Source organism: Eschrichtius robustus, chromosome 16 (assembly GCF_028021215.1).
Source record: "Eschrichtius robustus isolate mEscRob2 chromosome 16, mEscRob2.pri, whole genome shotgun sequence".
In the NCBI taxonomy this organism is placed as follows: Eukaryota; Metazoa; Chordata; class Mammalia; order Artiodactyla; family Eschrichtiidae; genus Eschrichtius; species Eschrichtius robustus.
In genome coordinates, this window is record NC_090839.1 from 86,740,333 (window position 1) to 86,754,018 (window position 13,686).

At 39.8% G+C, this 13,686-nt stretch overlaps 1 protein-coding gene across 2 annotated transcripts in view; it reads right to left on the reverse strand.

Annotated features, from left to right (window-relative positions):
* Positions 1–1,817: 1,817 nt before the first annotated feature.
* The window catches only part of LOC137778670 (cytochrome P450 3A24-like), a 43,107-nt gene continuing 31,238 nt past the window's right edge, over positions 1,818–13,686 (reverse strand). For both annotated transcript variants that reach the window (XM_068565885.1, XM_068565886.1), the window contains exons 12-13: positions 5,026–5,188; positions 1,818–2,354 (exon numbers count right to left, since the gene is read on the reverse strand). In XM_068565885.1, the coding sequence (XP_068421986.1) occupies positions 2,259–2,354; positions 5,026–5,188 (259 nt within the window). In that variant the 3' untranslated portion in view covers positions 1,818–2,258. The remainder of the gene's footprint in view (positions 2,355–5,025; positions 5,189–13,686) is intronic.

Consider the following 13,686-nt stretch of genomic DNA (forward strand, 5'->3'; position numbering starts at 1 on the left):
AGCATTCTTTCATGTGTTTGTTGGCAATTTGTATATCTTCTGTGGAGAAATGTCTATTTAGGTCTTCTGCCCATTTTTGGATTGGGTTGTTGGTTTTTTTGTTATTGAGCTGCATGAGCTGCTTGTAAATCTTGGAGATTAATCCTTTGTCAGTTGCTTCATTTGCAAATATTTTCTCCCATTCTGATGGTTGTCTTTTGGTCTTGTTTATGGTTTCCTTTGCTGTGCAAAAGCTTTTAAGTTTCATTAGGTCCCATTTGTTTATTTGTGTTCTTATTTCCATTTCTCTGGGAGCTGGGTCAAAAAGAATCTTGCTGTGATGTATGTCATAGAGTGTTCTGCCTATGTTTTCCTCTAAGAGTTTGATAGTGTCTGCCCTTACACTTAGGTCTTTAATCCATTTTGAGTTTATTTTTGTGCATGGTGTCAGGGAGTGTTCTAATTTCATACTTTTACATGTACCTGTCCAATTTTCCCAGCACCACTTATTGAAGAGGCTGTCTTTTCTCCACTGTATATTCTTGCCACCTTTATCAAAGATAAGGTGACCATATGTGTGTGGGTTTATCTCCGGGCTTTCTATCCTGTTCCATTGATCTATATTTCTGTTTTTGTGCCAGTACCAAACTGTCTTGATTACTGAAGCTTTGTAATATAGTCTGAAGTCAGGGAGCCTGATTCCCCCAGCTCCATTTTTCGTTCTCAAGATTGCTTTGGCTATTCGGGGTCTTTTGTGTTTCCATACAAATTGTGAAATTTTTTGTTCTAGTTCTGTGAAAAATGCCAGTGGTAGTTTGATAGGGATTGCATTGAATCTGTAGATTGCTTTGGGTAGTAGAGTCATTTTCACAATGTTGATTCTTCCAATCCAGGAACATGGTATATCTCTCCATCTATTTGTATCATCTTTAATTTCTTTCATCAGTGTCTTATAATTTTCTGCATACAGGTCTTTTGTCTCCTTAGGTAGGTTTATTCCTAGATATTTTATTCTTTTTGTTGCAATGGTAAATGGGAGTGTTTTCTTAATTTCACTTTCAGATTTTTCATCATTAGTGTATAGAAATGCAAGAGATTTCTGTGCATTTATTTTGTATCCTGCTACTTTACCAAATTCATTGATTAGCTCTAGGAGTTTTCTGGTAGCATCTTTAGGATTCTCTATGTATAGTATCATGTCATCTGCAAATAGTGACAGCTTTACTTCTTCTTTTCCGATTTGGATTCCTTTTATTTCTTTGTCTTCTCTGATTGCTGTGGCTAACACTTCCAAAACTATGTTGAACAATAGTGGTGAGAGTGGGCAACCCTGTCTTGTTCCTGATCTTAGTGGAAATGGTTTCAGTTTTTCACCATTGAGGACAATGTTGGCTGTGGGTTTGTCATATATGGCCTTTATTATGTTGAGGAAAGTTCCCTCTATGCCTACTTTCTGCAGGGCTTTTATCATAAATGGGTGTTGAATTTTGTCGAAAGCTTTCTCTGCATCTATTGAGATGATCATATGGTTTTTCTCCTTCAATTTGTTAATATGGTGTATCACATTAATTAATTAATTATTTTTAAAAAAAGAAAGAAAGAAAACATATGTGCTCCAAAAAAGGTAGATTTAAACTATAAAGGTAGATTTAAAAGGCAGATTTCTAAGCACTGGGCAAAGTCACAGTCAATGAACTCTTACCTATTTAATATGTCAACCTGGAGTTTTTAAAAGGCCCCACCCACCAGGGATTGTGATGGTCAAAAGCATTTAGTCCCTGAATCGCTCTGATTCTGCTGTATACATTCCCCCTAATGTGCACAAAGGCATCAGATAATACTTTTGTAAAGAGGTATTTATTGACTTGCTCAATGTAATATTTAATTTAGAATATTCAAAATAAAATCTGTGAGATAAATGTCACTACTTCAGTCACCACAATCATTCTTATTTTCATTAGAGTTTGTTGAGAAATTTTCATTCTGAGTGCTCAGGAGGAGTAGATGGTACTAACTGGAGGTGGATGGAGATGGTCCTAGGAGAACCCATGAAGTTGAGTATCCGGCACTTACTTGTCACCTCCTTTATATGATGCAATATATAACACTCCACATAGACAATGAGAAAGCTAAACGATTGGGCAGAATACCTAGTCATCCATCAAGGGCAGTAGGTGAAGCCCATCTTCATTTAATGGTTTTATCACAAAGTAAGTAAAGTCTCAGGTGTTCTCAGATACAGCTTCCTTGAAGATCAAAGCCCACGTCCTTCAAGAAAGTCAGGCTCCAGTTATGATCGCATCTCTTGACACAACCTTTAGGACAACAGGTTTTTCCACTTGCGTAAGTCCTTGAGTGAGCAATTTCAGGGGGATCTGCAACATTTAAACAAACACATGAGAACCGATTAATGGAGCCCCACCAACAAAAAAAAGCAAAGTAGACGAGATACATTATGGACAATAATGCTTTACAAACACGTAAAAGCTACTGTTAGCATCATGTATATTTGATTTTTTTAAACTACTGATTCAATATGTTTGATAGATAGAGGGACAGATATAGGGACAGCCAGGATGTCTATATTTTCTTGATTGAATGTTAATAGTCTGTGTCTTTCAGAGAATTGGCCTATTTAACGTATATTATAAAACATATGGGAATACAGTTGTTCACAGTATTCCCTTATCATGTCCTATCAGACTTTAACTTCCATTTTTATTGCAATATAGTTGACTTACAGCAGTGCATAAATTTAAGGTGTACAGCATAATGATTTGACTTACATATATCATAAAATTATTACCACAGTTTTGTTAACATTCATCATCCCATATAGATAGGAAAGGAAAAGAGAAAGAAATAAATATTATTCTCCCTTTGTGAGAACTCTTAGGACCTACTCTCTTATACCATACAGAAATACTAACAATAGTCATCATGTTTTGCATTATAGCCCTAGTACTTATTTATAACTGGAAGTTTGTACCTTTTGCACACCTTCATTCAATTCTCCCTACCTATCTTTGATTCTTTATATTTATTCTATAAGCTGTGTCAAGAGGGATAGTGAAAGAATTCATCCATCATTCATTCTGCAAAATATCTATTGAGCACCTATTCTGTACCAGGCTTGATACAAAATCAGGTTGGCCTGTGTTCTTTATTGATTTAAATTTTAAGCAAAAATACTGAGTTTTAAAAACATATCAGATTATTCGGCATTATGGCAAAATTTCTCGGAAATGGATATAGAGGTAATTTTGTGTATGTTGGAACTTACAAGGTAATCCTGAGTAGGTATTACAATTTTAATTGTAAGCACATTCCTCAACTTCTAAAGCGTCCAATCACCTCTCCCAGTAGAATCCACCCAGTTTCATGATGGGAAGAGGTCGTTGTGAAGCATTATGTCTGTTTCTTAACACCTCCTGGCTCCAAGTGTAGTGCAAATGGTGAACTTCTGATGACCACAGTGTTTGGTCTGAGACTTTTAGCCCCTTTCTCACCCAGTCACTCCTTCAGAGTTGGGGGAACCAACAGCGACCTTCTCATCTCAGTTGACTGAAGGGCAAGCAAATTGTCGTGGAGGGAGAAGCCCCAGCCTGTGGATGCCTGGGTGGAGCTTCAGGGAGCACCTGCCCTTCCCGGGTGTGCCAGAGGCCCCCTTTCTCTCAGGGCTGAGTCCCCTGTCTGTACACACCTACAGGACGGTCACACAGATGCCCACAAGTAAAACGGAAACCGTCTCTATCCTCCCCTTCCCTGAGAAAGCCTACTCAAGTGGGGCAGCTGCTTACTAAATGTGTGACTCCTAGAAAAAAGCCTTAGTACAGGGCCGTGCTTGATACGAATGAACAATGGCAACTGTTCTTTGTGCTCCTCAGAGGAGAGATTCCAGATCTTTCTATATATGTAACACCTTGTATTTTAAAATTTCATATGACATACATATATTTCCCCTGCAGACAAATAGACACACACACACTAAGCATGCACTTACATGTCATTTTTTTATATTTTAAAAGTTCAAACTGAACATAATTTGTGTCCCAGAACTCTAAATCAACTGAAAGTCACTCTTCAAGCATTTACCGGAAGACGGCAAGGCAGCATTGGGAGTTTATTAAAGGAATAAAATGAGGAGCTAGAGTTAAGGGCATTCTTAGGGGCAAAGAAAACATAAGAACCAAACTGGATGGTTCCATGACAAAGTGTTAAGTTAGGTGGTAGGATCCATGATGCCAGCCTGTGGTAACTGATAACAGAGCAGAGGGGAGAGTGGGCTCTGGACTGGGTGGGGAAGGCTCCAGGGAGGGGCTTGGGATTGAACTAGAACTTGAAGGGGGAAGAATAGAATGGGGGCGGGGAAGAGCACACAGAGTTATTATTAGAATGTAAAGGGAGCCCATCTTGATGGCAGCAGGACCCCTGGAAGGTGAGGGGGCTGTGGAAGTCCTTCACATCTGGCAGAAATGCTTTCCATCAGGGGTTCTCACTGTGGCTGCACAGGAGAATCAGTGGGGCCGCTTTGAATGCCACACTCCGGGTGAATTATTTTAGAAAGTCTGAGATGACTTAGGCATCAAGGCTTTTTTAAAGCTCCCCATCAATTTCATTATACAAGCAGAGGCTGAGAACCGCTGTCAGGAGAGCTTCTGTAAGTTCTGGCAGGGAAGAGCATCACTGAAAAGCCATGACTGTTCAGTGTGTGCTCTCATGACTGTGCACACACTTCCCTGCATTCCAGTGGACTTGAAACCAAATTTAAGATGTTTCTGAAGTTCAATGCACTGTGTATAATCATCTCATGCTAACTGCATTGACTCTAGATGACCTTTATAGTTGGGGCTTTATAAAGCCACAGACTTAGCCCTCCATGGATGATTGACAATTAAAGATTTCAGATGGCTCCAAACAGATTCTCTGGCTAATAGAATAAATTATTCTTTGAATTGATAACATGCTTAGATATATAGAGACCCATCAGTTAAAAAAAAAAAACTCCCAATAAAATGTTATTCATGCAGAAAATTAACTACTGACCTGTGTTTCTTTACAAGGTTTGAAGGAGAAGTTCTGCAAGATTCTGACGAGAGCAAGTTTCATGTTCATGATAACAAATCTCATGCCAATGCAGTTTCGGGGTCCAGTTCCAAAAGGCAGGTATGTGTAAGGATTTATGCTGTCCTTGTTCTTCTTACTGAACCTGTAATCATAAAAGTAGATGAAACAAGTTAATGAAACAGAAAAACCACAAGAGCTCCAGATCTGCGGTTTTAACTTAACTCTTGGACCAGTAGCATAAGAGATATCTGTGTGGTCTAGTCATTGAATCCTGCTGTGGTTATTATGTGTGAGAATGGAAAGTTCCAGGTCCTTCCCATTCCCCTGACTCTACAGGAGCTTTCAGTCCTGTTGAGGAGATGAGATAAATGCTGTTTAAAGAAAATTTATCTTTAAACACTAAAATTACATTCAGGGTGGTGAGATGTTCACACTCTGAATGGCAGTTAGGAAATGAGACTGACTGAAGGAAACATGGGTTCCCATCTCCACGCACACTTATGTTGGTCACGTGCTCATGGGGGAAGGAAGCTGGAGAAACGTTTCTGAGTATTTAAATTGTTATTTTTCAATTGTTTTCCTCTCCTTTCCCTTCCAATTCCCTTGTGTCATTCTCTGTCTGTCTCTCTGTCTTTCTCTCCCACACACAGGGGATGCTTAGGTCAGAATATGTACATGGGCATATGACTCTACTCCAGAATAATCACTGATTTCCTTGTCTATCTGTTCCACTAGCCTATAAATTCCTTGATGGTTAGACATCTGTTCTATTCAAATTTGACTCCTCGATATTTGAATATGTCAAGGAAAAAAATGTATATTTGGGGAAAGTGATAATGGCGTTGCAGTTATGTATATTTTAAAGAGGCCCTATTTTGCAAAACATTTTGTAATATTTACAGACAATGTGACTTAAAATAACATGGAGAAGGGCAGCAGTGGCATGTGGATGGGACAGAGACATGGGCTGATGGTTGTTAAGCAGGGAATGTGCACATACAGGTACATTGAAAGTATTTCAGGTGGCTCCGCCCCCGTTTCTCGCGCTTCAGCTGGGCCCGCGCTTTTTGCGTGTCACCTCAGGGAGTGCTCGCCTAGTGAAGAAGCTCAGGGTAAAGGCACAGCCGCCAAAGCAGGAGTGAGAGCCAGTTGACGCCGGGAGGGAGACCCCTAAGAGGCCACAGCTGCAGGAGGCCAGAGGCTGGGCCGCCGTTGGCCTTCCCCGAGGGCTTCGACCGGCCCCCTCAGGCCGCGCACCAGCTGAGCGCCGCCCGCCTCACGGACCCCACCCTGCCTCGCTGACCCAGTCGCCCTCTTGCCAGAATGAGCTGAAGTCTGAAAATTGCTCAGCAGGACCAGGCATAGCACGGGCCTCTTCTCTTGTGGTTTCATTTGCCAGTGACCACTATCTTGATAATTCCGTGTGGCTGACAGGGTCTTGGTGCTCCGGCCAGGTGTCAGGCCTGTGTCTCTGAGGTGGGAGGGCCGAGTTCAGGACACTGGTCCACCAGAGACCTCCCGGCTCCACATAATATCAAACGGCGAAAGCTCTCCCAGGGATCGCCATCTCAACGCTAAGACCCAGCTCCACTCAACGACCAGCAAGCTACAGTGCTGGACACCCTATGCCAAACAACTAGCAACACAGGAACACAACCCCATCCATTAGCAGAGAGGCTGCCTAAAATCATAATAAGGTCACAGACACCCCAAAACACACCATCAGATGCAGTCCTGCCCACCAGAAAGACAAGATCCAGCCTCATCCAGCAGAACACAGGCACTAGTCCCCTCCACCAGGAAGCCTACACAACCCACTGAACCAACCATAGCCACTGGGGGCAGACACCAAAAACAGCGGGAACTATGAACCTGCAGCCTGCAAAAAGGAGACCCCAAACAAAGTAAGTTAAGCAAAATGAGAAGACAGAGAAACACACAGCAGATGAAGGAGCAAGGTAAAAACCCACCAGACCAAACAAATGAAGAGGAAATAGGCAGTCTACCTGAAAAATAATTCGAGTAATGACAGTAAAGACGATCCAAAATCTTGGAAATAGAATGGAGAAAATACAAGAAACGTTTAACAAGGACCTAGAAGACCTAAAGAGCAAACAAACAATGATGAACAACACAATAAATGAAATTAAAAATTCTCTAGAAGGAATCAATAGCAGAATAACTGAGGCAGAAGAACGGATAAGTGACCTGGAAGATAAAATAGTGGAAATAACTACTGCAGAGCAGAATAAAGAAAAAAGAATGAAAAGAATTGAGAACAGTCTCAGAGACCTCTGGGACAACATTCAACACACCAACATTCGAATTATAGGGGTCCCAGAAGAAGAAGAGAAAAAGAAAGAGACTGAGAAAATATTTGACGAGATTATAGTCAAAAACTTCCCTAATATGGGAAAGGAAATAGTTAATCAAGTCCAGGAAGCACAGAGAGTCCCATACAGGATAAATCCAAGGAGAAACATGCCAAGACATATATTAATCAAACTATCAAAAATTAAATACAAAGAAAAAATATTAAAAGCAGCAAGGGAAACACAACACATAACATGCAAGGGAATCCCCATAAGGTTAACAGTTGATCTTTCAGCAGAAACTCTGCAAACCAGAAGGGAGTGGCAGGACATATTTAAAGTGATGAAAGGGAAAAACCTACAGCCAAGATTACTCTACCCAGCAAGGATCTCATTCAGATTCGATGGAGAAATGAAAACCTTTACAGACAAGCAAAAGCTAAGAGAATTCAGCACCACAAAACCAGCTTTACAACAAATGCTGAAGGAACTTCTCCAGGCAGGAAACACAAGAGAAGGAAAAGACCTACAATAACAAACCGAAAACAATTAAGAAAATGGTAATAGGAACATACATATTGATAATTACCTTAAATGTAAATGGATTAAATGCTCCAACCAAAAGACATAGACTGGCTGAATGGATACAAAAACAAGAACCATATCTATGCTGTCTACAAGAGACCCATTTCAGACCTAGGGACACATACAGACTGAAAGTCAGGGGATGGAAAAAGATATTCCATGCAAGTGGAAATCAAAAGAAAGCTGGAGTAGCAATTCTCATATTAGACAAAATAGACTTTAAAATAAAGACTATAATAAGAGACAAAGAAGGACGCTACATAATGATCAAGGGATCAATCCAAGAAGAAGATATAACAATTGTAAATATTTATGCACCCAACATAGGAGCACCTCAATACATAAGGCAAATGCTAACAGCCATAAAAGGGGAAATCAACAATGACACAATCAGAGTAGGGGACTTTAACACCCCACTTTCACCAATGGACAGATCATCCAAAATGAAAATAAATAAGGAAACACAAGTTTTAAATGATACATTAAACAAGATGGACTTAATTGAAATTTATAGGACATTCCATCCAAAAACAACAGAATACACTTTCTTCTCAAGTGCTCATGGAACATTCTCCAGGATAGATCATATCTTGGGTCACAAATCAAGCCTTGGTAAATTTAAGAAAATTGAAATTGTATCAAGTATCTTTTCTGACCACAACACTATAAGACTAGATATCAATTACAGGAAAACATCTGTAAAAAATACAAACACATGGAGGCTAAATAATACACTACTTAATAACCAAGAGATCACAGAAGAAATCAAAGAGGAAATCAAAAAATACCTAGAGACAAATGACTATGAAAACATGACGACCCAAAACCTATGGGATGCAGCAAAAGCAGTTTTAAGAGGGAAGTTTATAGCTATACAAGCCTACCTCAAGAAACAAGAAACATCTCAAATAAACAACCTAACCTTACACCTAAAGCAATTAGAGAAAGAAGAACACAAAAACCCCAAAGTTAGCAGAAGGAAAGAAATCATAAAGATCAGATCAGAAATAAATGAAAAAGAGATGAAGGACACAATAGGAAAGACCAATAAAACTAAAAGCTGGTTCTTTGAGAAGATAGACAAATTTGATAAACCATTAGCCAGACTCATCAAGAAAAAAAGGGAGAAGACTCAAATCAATAGAATTAGAAATGAAAAAGGAGAAGTAACAACTGACACTGCAGAAATACAAAGGATCATGAGAGATTACTACAAGCAACTATATGCCAATAAAATGGACAACCTGGAAGAAATGGACAAATTCTTAGAAAAGCACAACTTTCCAAGACTGAACCAGGAAGAAATAGAAAATATAAACATACCAATCACAAGCACTGAAATTGAGACTGTGATTAAAAATCTTCCAACAGGGCTTCCCTGGTGGCGCAGTGGTTGAGAATCTGCCTACCAATGCAGGGGACACGGGTTCGAGCCCTGGTCTGGGAAGATCCCACATGCCGTGGAGCGACTAGGCCCATGAGCCACAATTGCTGAGCCTGCGCGTCTGGAGCCTGTGCTCTGCAACAAGAGAGGCCGCGATAGTGAGAGGCCCGCGCACCGCGATGAGGAGTGGCCCCCACTTGCCGCAACTAGAGAAAGCCCTCGCACAGAAACGAAGACCCAACACAGCCATAAAAAAAAAAAAAAAAAAAAAAAAAATCTTCCAACAAACAAAAGCCCAGGACCAGATGGCTTCACAGGTGAATTCTATCAAACATTTAGAGAAGAGCTAACACCTATCCTTCTCAAACTCTTCCAAAATATAGCTGAGGGAGGATCACTCCCAAACTCATTCTACAAGGCCACCATCACCCTGATACCAAAACCAGACAAAGATGTCACAAAGAAAGAAAACTATAGGCCAATATCACTGATGAACATAGATGCAAAAATGCTCAACAAAATACTAGCAAACAGAATCCAACAGCACATTAAAAGGATCATACACCATGATCAAGTGGGTTTATCTCAGGAATGCAAGGATTCTTCAATATACGCAAATCAATCAATGTGATACACCATTTTAACAAATTGAAGGAGAAAAACCATATGATCATCTCAATAGATGCAGAAAAAGCTTTCGACAAAATTCAACACCCGTTTATGATAAAAACCCTCCAGAAGGTAAGCAGAGAGGGAACTTACCTCAACATAATAAAGGCCATATATGACAAACCCACAGCCAACGTCATTCTCAATGGTGAAAAACTGAAACCATTTCCACTAAGATCAGGAACAAGACAAGGTTGCCCACTCTCACCACTATTATTCAACATGGTTTTGGAAGTTTTAGCCACAGCAATCAGAGAAGAAAAAGAAATAAAAGGAGTCCAAATCGGAAAAGAAGAAGTAAAGCTGTCACTGTTTGCAGATGACATGATACTATACATAGACAATCCTAAAGATGCCACCAGAAAACTACTAGAGCTAATCAATGAATTTGGTAAAGTTGCAGGATACAAAATTAATGCACAGAAATCTCTTGCATTCCTGTACACTAATGATGAAAAATCTGAAAGAGAAATTAAGGAAACACTCCCATTTACCAGTGCAACAAAAAGAATAAAATACCTAGGAATAAACCTACCTAAGGAGACAAAAGACCTGTATGCAGAAAACTATAAGACATGGATGAAAGAAATTAAAGATAATACAAACAGATGGAGAGATATACCATGTTCTTGGATTGGTAGAATCAACACTGTGAAAATGACTATACTACCCAAAGCAATCTACAGATTCAGTGCAATCCCTATCAAACTACCAATGGCATTGTTCACAGAACTAGAATAAAAATTTTCACAATTTGTATGGAAATACAAAAGACCCCAAATAGCCAAAGCAATCTTGAGAAAGAAAAATGGAGCTGGAGGAATCAGGCTCCCTGACTTCAGAGTATACTACAAAGCTACAGTAATCAAGACAATATGGTACTGGCACAGAAACAGAAATATAGATCAATGGAACAAGATAGAAAGCCCAGAGATAAACCCACGCACCTATGGTCAACTAATCTATGACAAAGGAGGCAAGGATATACAATGGAGAAAAGACAGCCTCTTCAATAAGTGGTGCTGGGAAAACTGGACAGCTACATGTAAAAGAATGAAATTAGAACACTCCCTAACACCATACACAAAAATAAGCTCAAAATGGATTAAAGACCTAAATGTAAGGCCTGACACCATCAAACTCTTAGAGGAAAACATAGGCAGAACACTCTATGACATAAATCACAGCAAGATCCTTTTTGATCCACCTCCTAGAGAAATGGAAATAAAACCAAAAATAAACAAATGGGACCTAATGAAACTTCAAAGCTTTTGCACAGCAAAGGAAACCATAAACAAGACAAAAAGACAACCCTCAGAATAGGAGAAAATATTTGCAAATGAAGCAACTGACAAAGGATTAATCTCCAAAATTTACCAGCAGCTCATGTAGCTCAATAGCAAAAAACCAAAAAACCCAATCCAAAAATGGGCAGAAGACCTAAATAGACATTTCTCCAAAGAAGATATACAGATTGCCAACAAACACATGAAAGAATGCTCAACATCACTAACCATTAGAGAAATGCAAATCAAAACTACAATGAGGTATCACCTCACACCAGTGAGAATGGCCATCATCAAAAATCTACAAACAATAAATGCTGGAGAGGGTGTGGAGAAAAGGGAACCCTCTTGCACTGTTGGTGGGAATGTAAATTGATACAGCCACTATGGAGAACAGTATGGACGTTCCTTAAAAAACTAAAAATAGAACTCCCATATGACCCAGCAATCCCACTACTGGGCATATACCCTGAGAAAACCATAATTCAAAAGGAGTCATGTACCACAATGTTCATTGCAGCTCTATTTACAATAGCCAGGACATGGAATCAACCTAAGCGTCCATCAATAGATGAATGGATAAAGAAGATGTGGCACATATATACAATGGAATACTACTCAGTCATAAAAAGAAACGAAATTGAGTTATTTGTAGTGAGGGGGATGGACCTAGAGTCGTCATACAGAGTGAAGTAAGTCAGAAAGAGAAAAACAAATACCGTATGCTAACACATATATATGGAATCTAAAAAAAAAAAAAAAGGTTATGAAGAACCCAGGGGCAGGACAGGAATAAAGACGCAGATGTAGAGAATGGACCTGAGGACACGGGGAGCGGGGAGGGTAAGCTGGGACGAAGTGAGAGAGTGGCATGGACTTATACACACTACCAAATGTAAAATAGATAGCTAGTGGGAAGCAGCCACATAGCACAGGGAGATCAGCTCGGTGCTTTGTGACCACCTAGAGGGGTGGGATAGGGAGGATGGGAGGGAGACGCAAGAGGGAGGAGGTATGGGGATATGTGTATACGTAGAGCTGATTCACTTTGTTATAAAACAGAAACTAACATACCATTGTAAAGCAATTATACTCCAATAAAGATGTTTAAAAAATTTTTTTAATGAAGTATTTCATAGGCTTGTGCCTATAGAATATTCCTGTGTACATGTCAAATCACACATACTTGTGAATATTTTAAAAATTCTCCATAATGGGCTTTTTTCCTAACCTTTGGATTTCTCACTGCCTGGTCCAGTCCCTGACCCACAGGTGAGCATTTATTCTCTGCTTGACGACTGAATGAATCAAAGGGAAGTACAGTGAGTGGTCTCTGGTTCCAGGTTCGTGAAGCTGCAGGACAGGGAGCTACTGAGCTTGGAGGAACTGCAGAGGTTCCCTGGCCCAGAAAACAGAGGACTTGGTCCACTCTGACTCTTCTGTCAATAAGTGCTATGTGTCACCACTGTGCTAGCACTCGGGACACCATGGCAAACAAAACAACTCTTGGCCATCAGGGAGCTGATAGGGTGTAATAAAGGTCTAGATCTCAGGTACTGGCCTAAAAAGTTCATTCCAAATTTTGCTTACCATACAGTAAACGGGAGAGCATTACCTCTTTCCAGGGTCCAATCTGTGCCCATACCAGATCTTGGCTCTGAATTCCCAGAAGAGGATGCTCAAGACCCGTCCAAGGAGGAAATCTCAGACATCTAGAGAGCAGATGACTTCACTTTGGAAAGTCACCAAATACTGAGGTAGAAGGGACCTGACCCAGGTGTGCAGCCACAGACAGAACCAGGGCACCTGTGTGCACCTCCGTCCTCAGTGAGGCTGCTTGAACCATCAGGGATGAGACCTCTAGGTCCCCAGCCTGCACTCTCACAGTAATGCTAGAGGAAATGTAGCCAATGTTTAAAAATATGGAATGTGGGAACATGGGGTGAGTTCAGAGAGCTAAGAGAGAACAGAGAGAAAGGCTTAAAGGAAATAAAAAGACAGTGGTTAGGTAAATTATGGCATATGCATACAAACATATACACATAGAATGTTGTTTATACTTTACTGTTAAATAAAGTAAGAAGTTCAAAACCAAATAAAGTATAATACCATCCTGTTTTTAAAATCTATATATGCATAGAAAAATGTCCATAAGGACATATATCACATTATTAATGAGGCCTATCTTAAGGTATTAGGAATGTAGACAGCTATAATTTTCTTTTTCTAGTCTATAGTTTGTATAATTTTGACTCACATAATGAACACCCTTAAAGAGAAAAATCTTCCAACAATAAAAAGATATACAAATAAATTATTGCATGATCACCCATTTGTCAACTATAATAAGAGTTGTCAAAATATGCAAGCACCAAAAAGGATCAGGGTAGGTGTCCTTTCCTCA